Source organism: Acipenser ruthenus, chromosome 16 (assembly GCF_902713425.1).
Source record: "Acipenser ruthenus chromosome 16, fAciRut3.2 maternal haplotype, whole genome shotgun sequence".
Classification (NCBI taxonomy): Eukaryota; Metazoa; Chordata; class Actinopteri; order Acipenseriformes; family Acipenseridae; genus Acipenser; species Acipenser ruthenus.
In genome coordinates, this window is record NC_081204.1 from 16,136,519 (window position 1) to 16,158,064 (window position 21,546).

General features: G+C 44.6%; 1 protein-coding gene across 1 annotated transcript in view; it reads right to left on the reverse strand.

Moving 5' to 3' along the window:
- Positions 1-287: 287 nt before the first annotated feature.
- dnah12 (dynein, axonemal, heavy chain 12) overlaps positions 288-21,546 on the reverse strand; it is a 96,031-nt gene continuing 74,772 nt past the window's right edge. The window contains exons 60-74 of the mRNA XM_034906060.2: positions 21,049-21,189; positions 20,194-20,352; positions 19,938-20,082; positions 19,376-19,526; positions 18,781-19,034; positions 17,464-17,604; positions 11,659-11,796; positions 10,054-10,287; positions 9,488-9,676; positions 8,645-8,748; positions 8,024-8,228; positions 7,761-7,898; positions 7,318-7,409; positions 5,091-5,158; positions 288-591 (exon numbers count right to left, since the gene is read on the reverse strand). Of these exons, the coding sequence (XP_034761951.2) occupies positions 401-591; positions 5,091-5,158; positions 7,318-7,409; positions 7,761-7,898; positions 8,024-8,228; positions 8,645-8,748; positions 9,488-9,676; positions 10,054-10,287; positions 11,659-11,796; positions 17,464-17,604; positions 18,781-19,034; positions 19,376-19,526; positions 19,938-20,082; positions 20,194-20,352; positions 21,049-21,189 (2,350 nt within the window). The 3' untranslated portion in view covers positions 288-400. The remainder of the gene's footprint in view (positions 592-5,090; positions 5,159-7,317; positions 7,410-7,760; positions 7,899-8,023; positions 8,229-8,644; positions 8,749-9,487; positions 9,677-10,053; positions 10,288-11,658; positions 11,797-17,463; positions 17,605-18,780; positions 19,035-19,375; positions 19,527-19,937; positions 20,083-20,193; positions 20,353-21,048; positions 21,190-21,546) is intronic.

A 21,546-nucleotide genomic window follows, 5' to 3' on the forward strand; every position in this document is an offset into this window, starting at 1 on the left:
GTGTGTCTTTGTGTGTGTGTGTGCGCGTGTGTCTTTGTGTGTGTGTGCGTGCATGGGTCTTTGTGCGTGTCTGTGTGTGTGTCTTTGTGTGTGTGTGTGCGCGTGTGTCTTTGTGTGTGTGTGCGTGCATGGGTCTTTGTGCGTGTCTGTGTGTGTCTGTGCGTGTGTGTCTTTGTGTGTGTGCATGCATGTCTTTGTGTGTGTGTCTGTGCGTGTGTGTCTTTGTGTGTGTGTGTGTGTGTGTGTGCGTGCGTGTGCGTCTTTGTGTGTGTGCGTGCGTGTGCGTGCGTCTTTGTGTGTGTGTGTCTGTGTGTGTGTGCGTCTTTGTGTGTGTGTCTGTGTGTGTGTGCGTGCGTGTGTGTCTTTGTGTGTGTGTGTGTGATTCTGCCCCTTGTTCTTCTCAGTCATCCAGCTGGCAGAGTAGTGCCACCCCACGCTTTATCCAGTGCTGCACGGGCCGTGCTGAGGGCAGCCTCATGGCGATAACGAAGTTGGTGGAGTGCCCTGTGGTGGACAGGGTCCCCTTGCGCTCGCTCGTTTTGTACAAGGGGCACACGTACTCATCGGCTTTCTTCTCTGAAGACATTTTCTCTGCGCAGAAAAAAAGAAAGAAACATTTTGATGAACAAAATGAAAACAACTATTGGGCAGCTCCGCCAGGGAATGCATCTGAAGCTCGCAGTACTAGCCGGTAGTCAGACAAACACTTCCAGGAAACAGGGGCTGCACTTATTGTGTTTAACAAGGGGGGCAGTTTTTAGAGTGTAACATTCAGACGTGCTGCTGGGTTATCCATAACCTGTGCCTGCGCTGTGCTGTGCTGTGCTGTACCTGCGCTGGATGAAACTGATAAGTACAGTTCCAGTGGAAGTGCCAGGAACATCATAGGAGGAACACGTTGTAAATACTTGTATAAAATCAAGACTTTATCGGATTACAGCCAAATGCAATCTGAAATGTCAATAGGAGGCTATGAATGTATGATACGTTTGGACAAGTTTGTAGAAAATTCAAGGTAGGTGTGAGAGACAAACAGATAGCAAGATGGACGGATGAACGGAGGGACACAGTCAATGCAGAGTACTCATTTTAAATGAGGACCCTCAAAATGGATCTTCATAATTCATTCATAACTTTAAACAATTATAAATGCTGAGGTAAGAATTTACAAAACTAAATCAAGTACACTGTTTCTCCCATTAACTTCACGTAACACTTACAAAAAGTTTGTCTTCTTGACTTAGCTTCTTTAAGTTTTGCTTGTGGTTTCCACAATAAAGCAAGTTTTCAACTGGTTTTCATGGATCACTTTCCTGTTTCCCACTGTATTCTTTTAAATCACATACTATTTGCAATGTGCACACTATCTGCTGACATGTGGCAGACACTCTTACTCTTCTGAATCCTCCTCAGTGCAGCGGTGCGCAGTCACTGGATAGGGTGTGAGATCACAACTGTGCCACACACTCTTACAGTTCTTACACATGTCACCTGGACCTCTTCTGAACCCTCCTCAGTGCAGCGGTGTGCAGTCACTGGATAGGGTGTGAGATCACAACTGTGCCACAGACTCTTACAGTTCCTACACATGTCACCCGGGCCTCTTCTGAACCCTCCTCAGTGCAGCGGTGCGCAGTCACTGGATAGGATCAGACTGGCTGCATCTGTTCCCATCCCTTTACTGAAGTGCATAATGAATGGTAGCTACACCAGCTTAGAGATGCTTTTTCAGAGCAGTTTGGTCCAAGTCATTATATTCTAGTGACAGGGCTGTTACACAGTAACACTGGCAGTGCTCTGGGTGAAGGATTAATAAAGTCCAGTGGTGGTCACTAAGGGTTTGTCTACTAGTTGTATAAATGTGTAAGGCTGTCATTATTAAACAACCTACCTTGCTTCTCATAAAGACTGTGATTTCACAGAAACACGCTAATTGTTTTTAATTCCAACGCTGCAGATGGAATACACTTAACAAATGGCTTGCATGCACTATAGAGTTATAAAGAAACAGTAATATTGTATTCCTGATTGACCACCTTGCTATAGCAATAGAAAGCATCCCAACTCTCTCCAGACACGGAATATTGTATTTATCACATAGATTTACCTTCCAAAAAATGTGCTTGACAGATAGGAAATTGGTAGGTTAGGTTGAGGGGGACTAAGGCCCTGTCCACACTACATAACCGATCTCAAGAACCGTACTCGAAACCGTTCTAATTAATCCAGCTCAAAGCGTCCACACTGAAGTACCGTTTCATGTTTAGTCAGGCTTATTGCGTCCACACACCATTAGAATAGTTCAGTTACAATTCCCAGCAGCGCAACGAACCGTGGAAATTAATATGACAGTATCCCACCATGCACTGTATTTTATTTTAAAATAATGTGTTATGCCCCATATTAACAGAGGTCCATATTGCATAAATGAAATATAACAAGTATTGCGGAAAAAGTAAATCCGAACACACACACACACACACACACACACATACACACACACACACACAAGTAGGGCTTGAAGTTTTCAGGTTTTATTTTTAATCAGGTGAAGTCCCTTTTAACAACTTGAGCTGATTCTGTTTTATAATTAAACTCAGAAAAAGCTGTTAATTACGAAACAATCTTTGTTTTTATCTTCATATCTTGCCTGAGCCTGATTCTGGTCGTCTTAATTTTATTTCAAACAGAGCTGACAAATGTGATTTGTTCATCCCCGATCCTACTTTTAACTCGCATTTCATTTTTGCAGTCGCCTAATTTAACGTTGTGTTTTTGTTATTTTCCCCACTAGTTTAACAGAGATGTCCTGCCAGATTTTTTGAAGCATAAAAATGAATACCTAATGCGGAGTGTACACTGATAGCAAGTCCTTCAGGCACCTGCTCTGAGTATTTCGCCAAACATACCACAAAGCATTTTGGGATATTGGAGGATACACAACAAATGTAGTTTGGTATTTGCTCACTATTTACAAAAACAAGGCGAAGTTCAATTAAAAGTTGTTTCAAATGCCGATAAATAACCAAGCTCCAATACAATCACTGATAACATTTAAGTAAGGACATTTTTCACTAATAATATTTGAGTAAGCACTTTTTTGTCAATCTAAAGCAGTTTTATTTTTTTGTATTCGTAGTTTGCTTGAGTAGGTTACCTGTAGATCTCAGAGTGTTTGATAAAGTGAAACTGAACGGGCAGATGCTGTGTGCTGGAGACCCTGCTTTCTGTTAATTAGCCATGAGCTTTTCCAATGCTCTGTATTGCAACACATGTGCAAGTAACTTATTTTCCTACGTTAATAGAAACGTGTATTACATAATTCTTAGTACTACAGTAAATGTGAAACAATGTTTAATGCCCAGTTGAAAGGTATTGTTTTTTATTTATATTAATATTCCAGTATTTTTGTCTTGAAAAGGTCCTGTCCCTCATTTAAATGATGTAAACGTGGCAGTCTTACACTTGTGTCAGGCTTGCACTGACAGATCAGTTCCCTGTGTCTGTTCTTCAGCACTTCCATTCACAGACAGCGTCCCTCTCAAACCCTGCCCCTGCCTGGTGTAACTACATCGCAACCCTTTATAAACATCTAAAGAAACACACAGAAGCACTGTTTTGGGTTTCCCAGTATAAATTCGGTTAGAATTGTTCCACAACATACTGTTCAGCATTTAGATTTGCAAACACGCAGCCTGGAGAGGTGCAGCTTTATTCATTTATGTAATGGTTTGTTTTCATGCAAACATTTATTTTAGATCAAAGTTTCTATAGGGTTTGTTCAAAACAAAGGTTTAAATATAAAGCAGGACAGCGTCTCCTGAACGGTGTGTGGATGTACAGCACTGGCTCGCCCTGCAGAGGGCAGTGCTGAGAATGTCTGGAATGGTATGTGAGGAGGCTGAACGGTGTGTGGATGTACAGCACTGGCTCGCCCTGCAGAGGGCAGTGCTGAGAATGTCTGGAATGGTATGTGAGGAGGCTGAACGGTGTGTGGATGTACAGCACTGGCTCGCCCTGCAGAGGGCAGTGCTGAGAATGTCTGGAATGGTATGTGAGGAGGATGAACGGTGTGTGGATGTACAGCACTGGCTCGCCCTGCAGAGGGCAGTGCTGAGAATGTCTGGAATGGCTTGTGAGGAGGCTGATGTGATTGAGTGCTCTTGCATGGCAGCACACTGTAGTCCTCCCTGACTGAAGAGAGACAGTGAGATGTTTAACTGCTTCAGTATTTATAGTACCGTATGAGACAACAATGCAGTTAGAATCTCAAAAGTACAAATTGCAGAAAAAGAACTGTTGAGTTGCACAACTGTACAATTTTCAAACCCATGGAAACTTTAAAATTCAAGATAAATAACACATTTAACAAACTGTTGTACGAACACAATACAAGTGCAAAGAAATTGACTTAAACAGACATATTGGGATTAAAATTAGTAAGAGCAATAGGCTAGGATTTCCCTCTTCCCCGTTAAGTTGTGTTGAAAAAGCCCCTTCATTCAAGTTAAATAAATGCAATTTAAGAGTAAAAAGAACATTTGAAGCAGGTGTATTTACAGAAAGTGTGATTATAGCATCATATGTTAACCTTGCTAAATGAAAGAAGTCTTATCATTACAGCACGGTGTCAATGATCTTACTCAGCATTGAGCTGATCTACACTGGGGGAATTATAAAGGGGTTACATTGCTATAGAGTGTGAGCAGTATAAAGCGGCCTGGCTCTAAGGGTGCAGTGTCTATGTGTAAATTGTATTGGAGATTTGTCTGATGACTTCAGACAGATAGAATTAGTGAATCAGTCATGGGCTTGGCGCAGCCAGGATTCAACTCACTGAGCTGCTGACTGCAGTAGTGCCTTAACCAGGTGAGCTACTGGGGACCTTTTAACTGATAAAACTCACTGAAAAAAAACACATCTGGTTCACAAATGAAACACAAAATGCTTCTCTGTACAAATACACAGGCAGATCAGATCGTCTACTATGCAGCTGGTCTAGCAGTCTCCGGAAATGCCTGAGTCTTTGTACTGTTAATAATGACATGGAGAGACATGTGTGTGTGTGGGCTCAAAGCTGTGTCACTTACTTGGTTTTATCCACATGATAGGAATGGGATCAAACAGCACTTTGGGATACTGTTCTGACAGGACACCGCTGTAAAGAGAGGACCACAAGCACATCCAATTAGAGATGAAGTGACTAGAAGAGCTTCACATTTAAAACAACAATTAGTTACTGCACCTGTACACCCAATCGTAGAAGAAAAAAGAACAGATGGACTGATTGTGGAAAAGGGCTCTATTCTATAAAACTAAACTCGGCAAAGCAGCCACTGGCAACTAACTAAAAGTTTGATAGACACCAGATCTAAACACCCACCCTTTATTTACTGATCCTGTATACTCTTACCCACACTCTCAGATCACAGGATGCAGGGCTGCTGGTTATTACTGATCCTGTATACTCCTACCCACACTCTCAGATCACAGGATGCAGGGCTGCTTGTTATTCCTGATCCTGTATACTCTTACCCGCACTCTCAGATCACAGGATGCAGGGCTGCTGGTTATTACTGATCCTGTATACTCCTACCCACACTCTCAGATCACAGGATGCAGGGCTGCTGGTTATTACTGATCCTGTATACTCCTACCGCACTCTCAGATCACAGGATGCGGAGCTGCTGGTTATTCCTGATCCTGTATACTCTTAACTGCACTCTCAGATCACAGGATGCAGGGCTGTTTGTTATTCCTGATCCTGTATACTCTTACCCGCACTCTCAGATCACAGGATGCGGAGCTGCTGGTTATTCCAGGGTGAATACAAATAATACGAGAGGAAGGGGCTTTTCTTGTAAAGCTCCTACATTATGGAATGCTCTGCATTCTTCAGTCAGGGAAGCTGGGACTCGTACTGTTTTTAAATAAAACGTATCAAAACTGCATTTTCTTTTTATACTTTTTAAAACTCTACCTTGTGACGGGGTGCCCCGCGCCCCTGGGTGTATTTTGTTTACTCTGTATGGTGTGGGTGATGTAGCACGGGTGATTTTAAATGTATATTGGTTTTTGGGAATGGGTAATGCACAAATAGTTCACATGCAGACTATGCCTGGACTCAGCTGAATGATTGATTAGCAATGGAGTCCCGGCACAGCTGTATATAAAGAGGCACGGGTCGCTCATTCTAGGTTGGTGTGTTCGTAGTGGAGAATGGGAGAGAGTCGGGAGAAACAAGGATCAAAGAACACATTGAAGAACCAGCACGATACTTGTTTTGGGGTTTGTGTTCACGGGTTTTGGTTGTTTTGTTTTAGTCAGCATGCCTTTTACTTTGGTATCAGTGTTTGTTTTGTTTAAATATTTAATTTGCACAATAAATCTGCGCACCAGCGCACTGACTCACAGTACTGTGCATCTGTATTTCCTGGTCTGACATCATCACCCACAAGCCATTCCTTTCACATAACTTCATAATGTTTTAGTCTTAGACTCTTAATTGTTCCATTTCTACAAACTAGCTTTTTTTTTTTTTTTTACAATTAAAACCACATGTTTTAAACTTTTATCAGATTCTGTATTATTCTGTTTTTAATGTAATGGTTTAATTGTTCTTTTGTGTGTGTGTATGTATGTGTGTGTGTGTGTCTCTCTGTCTGTGTGCCTCTCTCTGTCTGTGTGTGTGTGTGTCAGTGTGTGTGTGTGTCTCTGTCTGTGTGTGTGTGTGTGTGTGTGTGTGAGTGTGTCTCTGTCTGTGTGCCTCTGTCTGTCTGTGTGTGTGTCTGTGTGTGTGTGCCTCTGTCTGTGTGTGTGTCTCTCTGTCTGTGTGTATGTGTGTGAGTGTGTGTCTGTGTGTGTGTGTGTGTGTGAAGCGCTTTGGGATCCTTGTGATGAAAGGCTCTTTAGAAATGTGACTTGTTGTTTATTTTAATTCCCACGGTAACTCTAAATGGTAATTTAGCAGTTTCCTGTGCTTTTATCGCTTACCCAGGGTATAATTGTATTTGGATAGCATGCACCCTTTGAACATTTAACAATTACAGCTAAAGAAAAACTTGGAATGACTCAAACTGCTATGCAATTCTCTGCTTACTAGTGTTTAATCATTAGTTCACTGTGCTTCACTATGCTTGCACTATGCTTCAGCACATTTTGTTGTGTCAGGCTCGCTTGCAGGGCTGGGGGCGGGGGGGCTCTCATGGGGCTGCTTCTAATGCGGACAGACGCGTTTCTGTTTTAGTAAACTGCAGTGGAGTGAATGTAAGGTGAATCTGACCCATGGGTCTTAATTCAATGATCATTTTTACTGACTTTTTCTTGTCCCAGCGAGCACCATCTAAGAAGAGTCCGTGGATATAAACACCGTCTTCAGGAGCAGTATTAGAGGTGTCCAAGGGAAGCACCTGTTTGTGAACACAAATACACAAGGCATTATTTTCACTTCCTTCACTGAAATATAATGAGCTAGTAACGTTTCAGGCAGTGCAGTAATGAATACAGCACAAAGATTCACTCAGCACCAGAAGAAACAGATGCAACACTAATGCAACTCTGATTAAGAGCACAGAGTTAGACTCTAGCCAGGGAGTGCTCTAAAACTCAAATCCAAAATGAATTGGGGACTCATGTAAAATCATTCAAAATAAACTTTAAGACTTCATTTTTATAGCGTGTCCTTTAGAAGCTCTAAAAGTGGCAATGCATTGTTATTTGTTGTTGATTCTGGTGCACTGATCTGCACAGCGCTCACACACCTCGAAGTTGAAGCCGAGCAGGTCGATAGGGATGGTGTATTTCCTGGCGTAGTTCTGCATCGCTCCCGTCAGGAAGGCCTGGGTGAAGAAGAACCCAGACAGCCAGTACACTTTGGGCTTGTCATGATCGTACCAGTCCTGCAGCAGTGTAAAGACAGCATGGGATCAGTGATCATCTTATACACACCAGCACAAGCAGCCTAACAACCTGTGATTAGTACAAGGTTTGGGTGGTTTTTGGATTTGTTTTCACATGTTGGCACCTGTAAGAATTTGAGCCTGGCGAGGAAGTCGTTGATGTAGCTCCCCAGTGGTTTGAGGCTGGGGTAGGAGCGCTTCGCCCATTTCTCCGGCACCTTTCCAACAAGCAGACTACTGGCAAGGGCCTCCAAGTCCGAGTCCATGACCACAAGACCTTTGATGGCTTTCTGGAGGTTCAGGAGGCTGCTGCGTATTGTCCGGATCAAACTGAGTGAAAAAATGAGAGAACAATGAAAATTAATGATGGAGGAACCAAACAAGGTAAGCAGGGCGGTAACATGCAAATCCACCGGCACATGAATGTTAGTGTGACACATGCACAGAGACTCATCAACAGCACATAGACCCCGCCAAGTGGCGAGTGGTCAGCAGGTCTCACCCCCATCCCCAGCAGTGTCCCAGCCCTGAATTACAAAAACCACAAACCCCAGGAGGAGATCTCATTCACGGGATCCCGATCAGGTCTGTGTTTAGGCTAAGGATGGCCCACAAGGTATTAAATGATACCAGTGATGATGCCTTTGTTGCTCTGAGTGTTTCAGGCAGAATGAATGTGGATTTCACAGGTCTGTGTTCTGGGAGTCTATTTGCTTCTGAAGTGTTTATTAGAAGACACATCTTACTTGTTGAATCTCTCCATTTCCTGCACCAACACTGTGTTCATACTCTCATCATATCTCACTGGGAACTTCTGCAACGCAGCCTCAATGTCAAAGTCTTTAGGAAGCTGAAAGGAATGAAGCGCACAGTTACACAGCACTGCTTTGGCTGTGAAGATGAAGTCTCTGCATGCCAGCCCTAGGTGGGCGGGCTACTGATCCCAGAGAACAGAGACCAGCCCTGCCTCTTATCCACTCTGAATGTGCTTGGTGTCTGGCCAGTAGGGTTTGCTGTTGTGCGATGAGGAGAAGCAATCCCTGACGGTTTCCCATTCTCCACCCTGGGAGTGTCAGAGCCAATGTGACGCCCCCTTCGGAGTCCCCAGCAAAGTTCGGCCTCTTTGCACAGCCTGGACGTGAACCGGTGCTGTCCAAGCTGTGTGACTCATCCTGCACTCCCAGCGGCAGCGCTTTAACTGGATGAGCCACTCGGGGACCCCAACAGTGTTTATTTATACATTGGCTAATACTTTTTATTGTTCAATCATATACAAAAGGAACCCTGACAAAAGGTTACCATAATCATTTTTCAGTTTATCCCATGCTTATGCTATGCATTTACCATAGGTTACCATGGTTTTTAATACCCTTTACCATGCCCATCTGTGCTTTACAATGCTTATGTGCATTTTTAACTATACTATATTACACTTCGCTATGCTTTTACTATAAATAAACCTTTACAAGGGGATAGAGAGACAACCAATATTAACAGTCTTAGATGCCTGATTATGGCACAGCCTGTAATTTGCACATGCTTGAATAGATTGTTAAGCTTGAAAGGGTCTCTCCCGGCCTGGCCCCTACCTTGGTGAGGATGCCTTTGGCGATCTCGAACAGAGTGCTATCGCCCCCCCCGGAGGAGCCCCCCTTCCTGCCGCCCCCCTGGGTCAGCAGCAGCGAGTTGAACAGGATGCGGGTCTGCTGCAGGTCCTTGGAGATGTCCACGTTCTCATGCATGCCGAACACCTCGGGGTGCTGGGTGAGGGGCAGCTTCTGCAGAACAGAGGAGGCAGCTCTCAGTCTCATTGAAATGCGTGGTTTTACAATTCAAGAAAAGCTTGAAATAGTTCTATTGATGACTTGAAGAAACTATAAAGTAAGTGCAGTATACTGTACATGTTTTCCATGTTTTTGTGGTATCCGGGGCATCCCTCCTTCCATTACCAGATAACTGAGAGTTTACTGTACATGTTTAAACACTAAACGCATTTGTTTTTGTATTAAAGGCGAGTTCCCAGCCTTCACCACTAAATCAAGAGTGGCATGGTGGAGCTCATCAATCCTCCGCTTCACAACCCTATTTTCATTACTTACCGGATTCAATTAAACAAAGAAAGCAGAAAGAGTTTTTATAAAGCGAAGCCTCTAACCTTTATAAATTCAATGTAATCTTCATACACACTCTTGGGGGGGGCGTAGTAGTTCCCGCTGGGTGAGAAGGTGTAGCGGGGGTTGTCGATGATCTCGGGGTTGTAGAAGTCGGCGAGGATGGTCATGAGCAGCCTCCTGTCCCAGTCATCGGTCACACGGCCTCCGTAGTTACACTCCCCCGTCAGGTAGGTGATGGCTTCGAAGGGCACCTGCTCATACTCCTTCACAAAGAGCTGGAGTGCAGCAGGACAGGCAGGTCAGAAGCAAACAAAACAACTGAACCTAGCCTGCCTCTCAAGAGCACTGTAACAGAACCCACTTCATCTAGCCTGCCTCTCAAGAGCACTGTAACAGAACCCACTTCATCTAGCCTGCCTCTCAAGAGCACTGTAACAGAACCCACTTCATCTAGCCTGCCTCTCAAGAGCACTGTAACAGAACCCACTTCATCTAGCCTGCCTCTCAAGAGCACTGTAACAGAACCCACTTCATCTAGCCTGCCTCTCAAGAGCACTGTAACAGAACCCACTTCATGCTTTTTGTTGTGGAAGTCAGGAGAGAGAAATCATGTAATTTACCCCAAAATTATTTAGGGAAACAATTCCTCATATAAGCAGTACTGAGTTGCAGTATAATCATTACTGAATGCACAATTTTAAAAAAATCATTATCATGATATTTAAGAACAAAGTGAATATCAGGTGCTCTGGAAGCACCATTGACAATACCATGCTCTGCACTGTGTGCTCAGTCAGCTCTAGAAGCACCATTGACAATACCATACTGTGCACTGTGTGCTTAGTCAGCTCTAGAAGCACCATTGACAATACCATACTGTGCACTGTGTGCTTAGTCAGCTCTAGAAGCACCATTGACAATACCATACTCTGCACTGTGTGCTTAGTCAGCTCTAGAAGCACCATTGACAATACCATGCTCTGCACTGTGTGCTTAGTCAGCTCTAGAAGCACCATTGACAATACCATACTGTGCACTGTGTGCTTAGTCAGCTCTAGAAGCACCATTGACAATACCATACTCTGCACTGTGTGCTTAGTCAGCTCTAGAAGCACCATTGACAATACCATGCTCTGCACTGTGTGCTTAGTCAGCTCCAGAAGCACCATTGACAATACCAGGCTCTGCACTGTGTGCTCAGTCAGTTCTGGTCCAGGGCCCAACATGCAGCTTTAGAAAATAAACTTCATAAATTAAACGACAAACGTTTCATCTAGAAGAAAATGTAAATGTTGAAATGAGTTTTGATTCACATACTCATAAATCACTGTCATGTGGAGTTCACCCCCAATTGATAGTGTGAAGGATCTTTAAATGGTTCCATGAAGAGGGAAGTGTGTATGCTAACCTTGCAGAGCTGTGAATGGTACAGCTAGTTACAGCAGGTCATGCAGGCAAGTTAAAAATAGCTAAACCTGAAACTTTAAAAATCTTTTAAGAAGGCAAAGACAAAAAGGAGTGGATAGGAGAACATGGTAGAATAGGTTATTATTTATCAGTTGTGCTATTATGTTGCTCTCTCTTCTGTTTCTTGCAGCATTTTGGTAGCATGCAGACTGGTACCCATGTGTATGGTGAGACCCTACCTGCAGCTGCCTGATACTGATGCGCAGGTCAGACTCGTTAAACCCATAGGGAATGTTCCAGCCCAGGGGTCCAAACTTCTTCCTCTCCTGGACAAGAGCGTGGAAAAAACACACTCCATACAGCAGCTTCTCCCATATCTGAAGAGAACAAAACACAGAGCTGATCTACTGCACACAACAAGGGGAGCAGCGCTAAACAGAGAGCAGATCTACTGCACACAACAAGGAGAGCATGGCTAAACAGAGAGTTGATCTACTGCATACAACAAGGAGAGCAGCGCTAAACAGAGAGCTGATCTACTGCACACAACAAGGGAAGCATGGCTAAACAGAGAGCTGATCTACTGCATACAACAAGGGGAGCAGCGCTAAACAGAGAGCTGATCTACTGCACACAACAAGCGGAGCATGGCTAAACAATTCCTCCTGAACAGTGTTCAGCCTTGGAAGCTCTGAAATATATGATTTCCATTACATGAGAGTAGATGTTAAAACTTCATGCTGATTTGAACTCGGCTCTCGCTAAGATAAGCACCAACTAAGATGTAGCTTTACAGTAAACTAATGTGATCCATGTGTGTCTCCATCCATTTACGTTTCCTTCTATATGATGATGTAGATATCCTTCTGTCTGGTGTTAATGGCTGAAGTGTAATGCTGGCTCCAGGGATCAGCTTATTTTGCCTCCCTGGCGCATCAGCACACACAACAGCTGCGATGCTGGCTCCGGGGATCAACCACAGTGCGGCCTCCCCAGCGCATCAGCATGACAACCGTCTGGATTGAGCTAAGTAGGGTACATCTCTGGGGTCTTCAAGTGGGCACCTTCCATCCTCAGTGTTTCATCGACTAGCCCACGACACCTCAAGAGGGCTCGACGGTGATTCTGGCGTCCCAGCATCACCCCCCTCCGTCCCCCACTCAACTAAGCCCAGCTTACTTACCTGTACATCAGCGTTTCTTTCTTTCTATTGTGCTTGAGATCCCCAGCCAGGATCTTTCCGTCTCAACCACAGCCAGTTGCTGCTCCTCTCTGCTGCTTCAGATAAGTTCTTCACTGTGCGACTCAACTCTTGGCCTCTGAATCCGACGTCTCTGAGAAACCGGGTTGTAGAGTGTGCCACAAATCCTCGACAACCCACTTCCACCTGGACTCTCCATCCTCGCTGTTCCGCTTCAGTGGCTAGTTGAGCATACCGCAGTTTCTTCCTCTCATACGCCTCATCTACAGCATTCTCCCATGGCACTGTTAACTCTACCAGGTGAACAAGGCGTGCTGATCCAGACCACAAGACAATATCTGGTCGAAGGTTGGAAAAATAAGCCGTTGACCAACATCTGCCAGCATTTTCCAGTCTCTAGCAGCTTCCAGTTGTCCTGGGCGAGGATTGGTTTTAACACCTTTTCTTGGTGGTTGCTCTCCTGGGCAGAGGAATGTTGTCTTTTGTGTGTAATGTTTTGATGGAACAGGTGGCAACTTATTGGTCATGTTACGCTTGTCTTCCAGTGCTAAGGCCAAACATCGCAGCACCTGGTCATGGCGCCAAGTAAACCGTCCTTGGCTAAGAGCCACCTTACATCCTGTCAAAATGTGCCCTAATGTTGCAGGTGATGAACACAAAAGACATAAGGGATCCTCTCCTACCCAGAGGTTTAGGTTCTGTGGTGATGGGAGAACATCATATGTTGACCTGATGAGGAAACTGATCCTGCTCTGTTCCATTGACCATAGGTCTTGCCAGCCAATCTTGCGTTGTTCCACACTCTCCCATCTCATCCATTCTCCCTGCTTGGCCTGGGAAATGGCCTTTATACACCTCATCCTCTCCTCCTGCTTTTGCACCTCGTTGACTACCAGCTTCCTCCTTTGAGCTGGGGCTGCCTTGTGCCATGTAGGAGGAGCTGAACTGAGACCAAGACCCCCTCTTCCATGCTGAACTTGCCCCATGATATCACCAATTCGAAGGGCAGCCTTTGCATCTTCCACAGCTTTCTTTGCTGCCCACTTTCTTCCAGTTTTCAACACAGGTGCTGCCTCCCTTACTCATTTGTCGTGTGACTCTACTAATGTCATTTCCAGTCTGACCTTGGCGCACTTAAACTCCTCGGTTAGAGTGGAGACTGGTAGCTGCAGTATTCCTTTACCATAAAGTCCCACTCTGCTGAGGCAGTGTGGAACTCCCAACCATTTCCTGATGTATGAACTGATAAAAGCTTCCAGCTTCTCTACTGTTGTCAAAGAAACCTCGTACACAGTCAGTGGCCACAGCAACCTCGGCAGTAGACCAAACTGAAAGCACCAGAGTTTTAGTTTGTTTGGTAGAGCGCAGCTGTCTATGCTATTCAACCCTTCCACTGCTTGTTGTCTAACTTCTCCCACACGAACTGTGTCCTTTAGATCCCCGTCGTACCATCTCCCAAGACTCTTCACTGGCTTCTCAGACACTGTTGGTCTTGCCTCACCATTAATAAAGAATGTTTTATCTACTACTTTGCCTTTAATTATAGAGATGCTCCTTGATTTAGTGGGCTTGAATTGCATTTGTGCCCATTCAATGTTATTGGTCAATTTGCCCAATAACCGATTAGTGCAGGCTACTGTTGTAGTCATGGTTGTCATGTCATTCATGTATGCTCAAATTGGTGGTAGTCGCATTCCAGAAGCCAAGCGCTCTCCTCCTACTACCCATTTTGATGCCCTAATGATTACTTCCATTGCCATGGTAAAAGCCAGTGGAGAAATGGTGCCTCCTGCAGCAGTGTGGAGTAGTGGGCAGCAGTGTGGAGTAGTGGTTAGGGCTCTGGACTCTTGACCGGAGGGTTGTGGGTTCAATCCCCAGTGGGGGACACTGCTGTTGTACCCTTGAGCAAGGTACTTTACCTAGATTGCTACAGTAAAAAATCCAACTGTATAAATGGGTAATTGTATGTAAAAATAATGTGATATCTGTATAATGTGAAATAATGTATAATGTGATATCTTGTAACAATTGTAAGTCGTCCTGGATAAGGATGTCTGCTAAGAAATAAATATTATTCCAACCTCTAGGCATTGCCATGTAGTGCTGAATTCTGAAGTTGAAAAACTAAATTGCAAATCTCCAAAGTAGGCTTTCACTAAATTTGTTATTGTCATCGGTACACTAAAGAAATCAAATGCTGCCCAAAGTAGTTCATGTGGCACTGAACCATATGCATTAGCCAAATCCAGGAATGTCACATGGAGCTCCTTCCTCTCCTCCTTCCTCAATGTTGCCAGATCACATTGATGTGTTCTAAGAATCCTGGGAAACCTGGAATGCCCGCTTTTTGTATTGAAGTGTCAATGAAGCAGTTCTTTAATAGGTAAGTTGACAATCTCTGAGCAATAATGCTGAAGAAAATCTTGCCTTCTACGTTTAATAGGGAAATAGTACAGAACTGACTGTTGCTTGTAGAATCTTTTTCTTTAGGTATAAAGACTCCACCTGCTCGGCGCCATGCTCTTGGTACAAACTGTTTTTCCCATGCCACTTTCATCAATTTCCACAGAATTCGTAGAACTCCTGAAGCACTCTTGTACACTCTGTACGGAACTCCATTAGGCCCTGGAGATGATGGGACTTGTAGAAGAATTTCCCAGTACTTCTTTTGCTTTGCATATTTGGCTTACCATTCCTGGTCACATTGCATCTGAGAGAGAAGCTTCTCAAAGCTTAAAGTGATACCTGAGATCCATAATGACCCATGAAAGACTGAACAGTCTTGCTCCAATTTCTATTGACAATGAAGTTGCTGCATCATTGGATTACACTGACAAAGGGAGAATGATAGACGTGGATACCCAAACCAACCTCCGAGCACAGGGGAGGAAGTAAGTCTGCCGGGCCACATACCAGGGCAGGGAAAGGGAGACGGAGGAGGTGCAGTGCCAGGGAGGCACAGCGGCACAGGAGGATCAGGCCCAGGAAGGAGGAGGTGCTGCCTGCCCCTGAAACAGCCTGGTAAGAGGATGCAGCAGCATGGAACACAGGCATTACAGGTGACCTGTGCAGGATATCAGAGACGAACTGGACAATACCAGAGCCAGGCAGAGAGCTGGACTGATTGGGGGAGAGGAGGGATGCTGGGATGCTGCATCACCGTCGAGCCTACCCGAGGTGTTGTGGACGAAACAGCTCCCTTCTCTTCTGAATCCTGACTCAACTGCTTCACACAGCACACAGACAGCTAGCTGAGACACTCACAGGGTTGCCAGATTTCTGACAGAAAAATAGCAACCTCATTCTTCAAAACAAGCCCAAACAAGTGCAAATCAAGCCACTCCACATTTCTGGTCACACAAAGAAATGTATTTTATATGACATCATTTTTAACTAATCAGAATGCTCTGCTTGGAACACTTTAAACATTTTTTGTAATATATGTGTGAAATAGCCACACAAACAAAGTAGCTGCAGAAGAAAGTGAGAGAACACAAACACATTGGGCAGTAGACCTATTGAAATTCATTTCAAGTAACTGCAGTTAAGAAAAAAAATCATTTTTTTTTAATATATTTTTTTAAAAATAAAATGAAACTGTTTTGCCTGAATGACAGTTAAAAATGGTACAGAAACATGCAAATAATGAGCAATCATGTCCACGCATATTATGAGCATACTCTGTAGAAGATTTTATTTAAACCTGGGTGTACATTATGTATAAACTGACCACAAACATTTGTTATGTTTTTTACTTTTGACATAAGCGACCAGGAACAAAAACAAGCCCTGTCTGTATGGATCCCTGCTGCAGTGACAGGGAGGGTTCAAGAGGAAGCCTGTCTGTGTGGATCCCTGCTGCAGTGATAGGGAGGGTTCAAGAGGAAGCGTGTCTGTGTGGATCCCTGCTGCAGTGACAGGGAGGGTTCAAGAGGAAGCCTGTCTGTGTGGATCCCTGCTGCAGTCATAGGGAGGGTTCAAGAGGAAGCGTGTCTGTGTAGATCCCTGCTGCAGTGATAGGGAGGGTTCAAGAGGAAGCGTGTCTGTGTAGATCCCTGCTGCAGTGACAGGGAGGGTTCAAGAGGAAGCATGTCTGTGTGGATCCCTGCTGCAGTCATAGGGAGGGTTCAAGAGGAAGCGTGTCTGTGTAGATCCCTGCTGCAGTGACAGGGAGGGTTCAAGAGGAAGCGTGTCTGTGTAGATCCCTGCTGCAGTGACAGGGAGGGTTCAAGAGGAAGCGTGTCTGTGTGGATCCTAGCTGCAGTGACAGGGAGGGTTCAAGAGGAAGCGTGTCTGTGTAGATCCCTGCTGCAGTGACAGGGAGGGTTAGAGAGGAAGCGTGTCTGTGTGGATCCCTGCTGCAGTGACAGGGAGGGTTCAAGAGGAAGCCTGTCTGTGTGGATCCCTGCTGCAGTGACAGGGAGGGTTCAAGAGGAAGCGTGTCTGTGTGGATCCCTGCTGCTGTGAAGGGAGGATTCAAGAGGGGTCCTCCTAAAGTTAAAACTAGCTTTGGGCAATTCAAGCAAACTGAACTCTGAAGGCCTGCTTTCGCTGTGATAAACAGAGAGCTCACCTATGGAAGAATGAAGTAATGGACACCCAAGGAATTCCAATTCAGTGTGTAGAACTGCACCTGGATTGTGTGAGACTGCAGCTTTGTTCCTCTGCATCCCCTGGTAGATTTGCACTTTACCCATACATGTATTAGGCATTTGCTTTGGTTTGCTATGGATTTTACAATGCTTTTCCATAGCTCTCTGTGCGTTTACCATGCTTACACTATTCTGTGTCTTCACCAAGCTCAGGTTTGATTTCTTTAGGGTCAGTGCTTGCTCGCACATACCTGCTCTTTATGCGTGCAGGAGCTGAAGAACTCTGTGTCTGAGATGGGGTCGGTGAGGTAGGACTGCAGCAGGTTCAGGCGCAGACCAGTGGGGGGCTCATTGGTCATCTTCACTCCGTTCTGCAGGATAGTGACCGGGAACTACAGGAGCCCAGAGGAACGAGAGGTCACCACAAAATAAACTGAACATGGCTAATTTGTACAGTCGGCATAAACTAAACAAGAGATCACTTTTTCTAATGTTTATCTAAAATTGCAGTTTTCCTCCAAGTCACACTAAGAAAAGAGAAGACTTTGCATTGTATTGTAAATTGTACTGTTCTGTGCACAGTATGGACAGTACCAAGTTATTTTTCCTGCTCCGGGTCACAGCTCCTGGACTGTACTCAGACTGGGCATAGCTGCCATATCTTTATAGGCTTGGACTGGTTCAGGATGTGTTTAAGTGTCTGAGCTGTGAAGATCCTAGTGCAAGAGCCTGGTGGACTCTGCCATAATAGTTCTAGTCTCTAAAATGGAAATAACCTGCAAGCCAGCAAGGGAGTGATGCCCAGACATAACACAAATCACATATTAAACTTACTGTAAATCACAATATCTAATAACCATTTCCTCAGCTCTCACCAGCACAAAACATTCTCACAAGTCCCCTTATTGTTTTGCACTTCATCTTTTTTGCTGATTCCTATGTTACAGGTAAAAGGGCCCCCGCTGAGCCTCACGCTCATGTTCTACCCTGCTCATAGGAAACATGTGCGTCAAAAAGGAAGTGAATTAGGAGAGAAAAACTTGTGACCTTGTGCAAGGCAGTCAACTGCAGAAACTACTACAGACATGGATAATGGCATTAACTATGTACTACATGGTCCTCTGCCCAAGTGCTTGAAAATACTACAGACATGGAAAATGGCATTAACTATGTACTGCATGGTCCTCTGCCCAAGTGCTTGAAAATACTACAGACATGGATAATGGAATTAACTATGAACTGCATGGTCCTCTGCCCAAGTGCTTGAAAATACTACAGACATGGATAATGGCATTAACTATGATCTGCATGGTCCTCTGCCCAAGTGCTTATGAGAAGGCACTCTGATACTAGAAGTACTAGACTGGGTCAACTGGACATTTGAAAGTGATTGTAGATATAAAAAGAATTCCACAATCCACGCCATACACATCTATTCACTACATAGGTCTCAAATGGGTAACAATGTATATTTTAGAAGTGTTTGTATTATGTAAGATGGCATGTGGAAGCAGAGTAGGTTAGAGACATCTCTGCTTGCAGGTACAGTTTCTGCAGGGTGTCAGTACCTTGGGTGAGGGGTAGCTGGTGAGCCAGAGCCTGAAGTCCGGGTGGCAGGAGTCAGGGCTGAACTCCTCGCAGATCTTCTCCAGCGTGGGCATCCAGGACACGGCCAGGTGGCAGTTCTGCAGGCACACCCAGCTCCCTGCCGTCATGGCAGCACGGATCATCCTGGCAGCGATGGGACCCTGGCCCTGTCCCAGGGAGATGGCCTGGAACTTGTCTCCCCCAAAGTTTTTATCGTTTGCAAACTTCAGCAAGCCTGGGGGCGACAGTGAAGGGGTGTAACTGACCAAAAGGGAAGCATGAGCAGGTAATGAGGCAGCAGACTGGCCTGTCCCAAAGGTTAATGTGCTGGTCACTCTACTTAACAAGCTAAATCTACCTGAAGTGCTGAAACAGACACAAATGATCATTGATGATGATCATGGTAAATAATATAAACAGATACAAAATACAAGTTACGCACATTGAAAAGGAATAATGTATTCCTATAAAGCGAAATTTAACATTCAGCAAATGTGCATGGTCCAAAGTATCCCTGCATCCCTGACAGAAGCCCCGCCCAGCTGCAGGTGATTTGAAGAAGCCCTCCTCACTTACTAGCCATGGGGTCTGCCCCTGGGGAGAGAACGAAGATGAGAGGGATTGTAGCGTTGGAGTCTGCGTAGCTCTTCGTCAGGTCAAAGGGAGGGGGCTCCACAAACTTCTTCCCCAGTTTATCAGTAACATAGTTCGAGATACCGGGGGTGATCTTTAAAACAAGTGAGTGAAAACTAAGTTTAGTTATGTGTTTCTGTAGGATAAGCCATATAGAGAATTAAAGAGGAAGCACTTTACAGTATATCTATAATTATTTAAGTGTCTTTCCACATAAAAAAAAAACATGAGATATTGAAACCAGTGAATTACTGGCAGTCCCTTTATACTGGAAAATATAAGACTTGTACAATTTACTGTCAATGTGGTCTAACAGTGAATGAACCGTCTTAGTGAGTTCTCCAATAGGAACTCTGTGTGCAGCGCAGTGTGTTTTACTGTTAACCTGGTCAGTGTTTGTTTTATCTGTTGCTTTGTAATTTCATGTAAACCCTTTAGGACACACAATCTGTGTGCAGTATTCATTCCAAAGGAGACGGCCCCATTCCGCTCAGACTGCCCCTACCTTGTCAGGCCGGAGACACCTCTGAATGATCATCTTTTGCAGCTCATTGAGTTTTTCGTTCCATGGTTTTGGTAAAGGCTCATTGTAGGGCTCCTTGCTGTCGTAAATGGCAAGGAAATCACTCGGAGCCTTGCGGAAATGTTCCCTGGAATAGACAAAGAAATACAAGGGATCAGAGTTGGGTTCTGTTGCATTTCTTCAGTGTTTAAATGGCAGGATTAAAACACATTGAAGGTCCAGTCCCTTGCTAGCTCACCGCAGCCCTCTGAAGGCCGGCAGGTCGCTGGCTCTGCAAATCTCGTCCCAGCTCTTGTCCAGCAGCCAGGAAGGGTCCGGGTTCTCCAGGCTGTTCTGCAGACCCACCCCTCCCGTGAGCAAGAACATGAATTCCTGGTAATCTATCTCCTTCTTAGCCCTGTGGGAACACAGAGTGGGGCGCAAACATGAGCACGGGACAGGATGTGGAGAGAAGCACTCACATTTCAATATTCAAAAGATTTACAGGTAAACCTATTAGATATTTAAAGTGACTCAAGTATTTCATTGCAAACCCTTAAGGGTGGATCTATATAAGTACGTTTTCAGTTACAGGGCACACACTTGTACATCGCGTAACCAATAACCTGTAATTGGGAGTGCATTAAGCTAACAAATTAGCTGCACCCATGGGTGCATGTAAGGCACAAGGCTGAGCTCTCTGCACCATCTAGTCCAGTGGTCCTCAAGGTTTTTGTATTTGCAAGTTTTGTGTATTTTTCATAGGCCTAGAGGGCAGAATTAGTTTGCTCTCTTGACATTTAACAAATTGTTTATTACAAAATATAAAATAAAACAACATCAAAATACAGATTTATCAAATTGCGCAAAAGCAGAGATTAAGAGCACAGACAGTGGCTAGTAATGGCTTTAGTTCCGCTGCTACCACATCAGTATTGACGTGTTACAGACTATGTCAGCTGGCATTGCGTGCTCTGTTTTCCAGTAACCAATGGTGTGCACATAGAGTAGAAAGCCAATCTCATCATCTCCTCTAGCCTGCCAGGTTTCAGTGGGCAGACCGTATGTCCCCCTGCCCCTGTGTCAAAGCCAGGGCTCCATTAGGGGGACTTACATGAGCAGGTTGCAGCAGAGCAGGAAGGAGAAGAGCAGCTTGTCCTTCTCAAACAGCGAGCGGCACACGTTGCAGTACAGGTTATAGGTGAAGTGGTCATTCAGGTATCTCAGACGCTTCTCCAGGATTTTAGATTTGTTACTAAGGGAATAAAATATACAGGGCAATTAAACCCATCCTTATTCTTGATGCTTAACCCTGCAGTGTCCCAAAGTCATATTCACTTTTATACCACAAACATATTCCTGGATGTCTGTTTACTACTGCTGTACATCTTCAATAGTTTAGCTTTTTGGGAACTTCATTTGACCTTGTTCATGCATTTTCAGGGACACCTTCATTTGACCTTGTTCATGCGTTTTCGGGGGCACCTTCACTTTGTTCATGCGTTTTTTTTTCAGGGACACAAGCTTCCTCCCCCGCAAGCCTGCTTGCCCTATATCACTCTATGGTTTTAATGATCTTAATACAGCCAGCCGAAAACCTGTAACCCTGGTT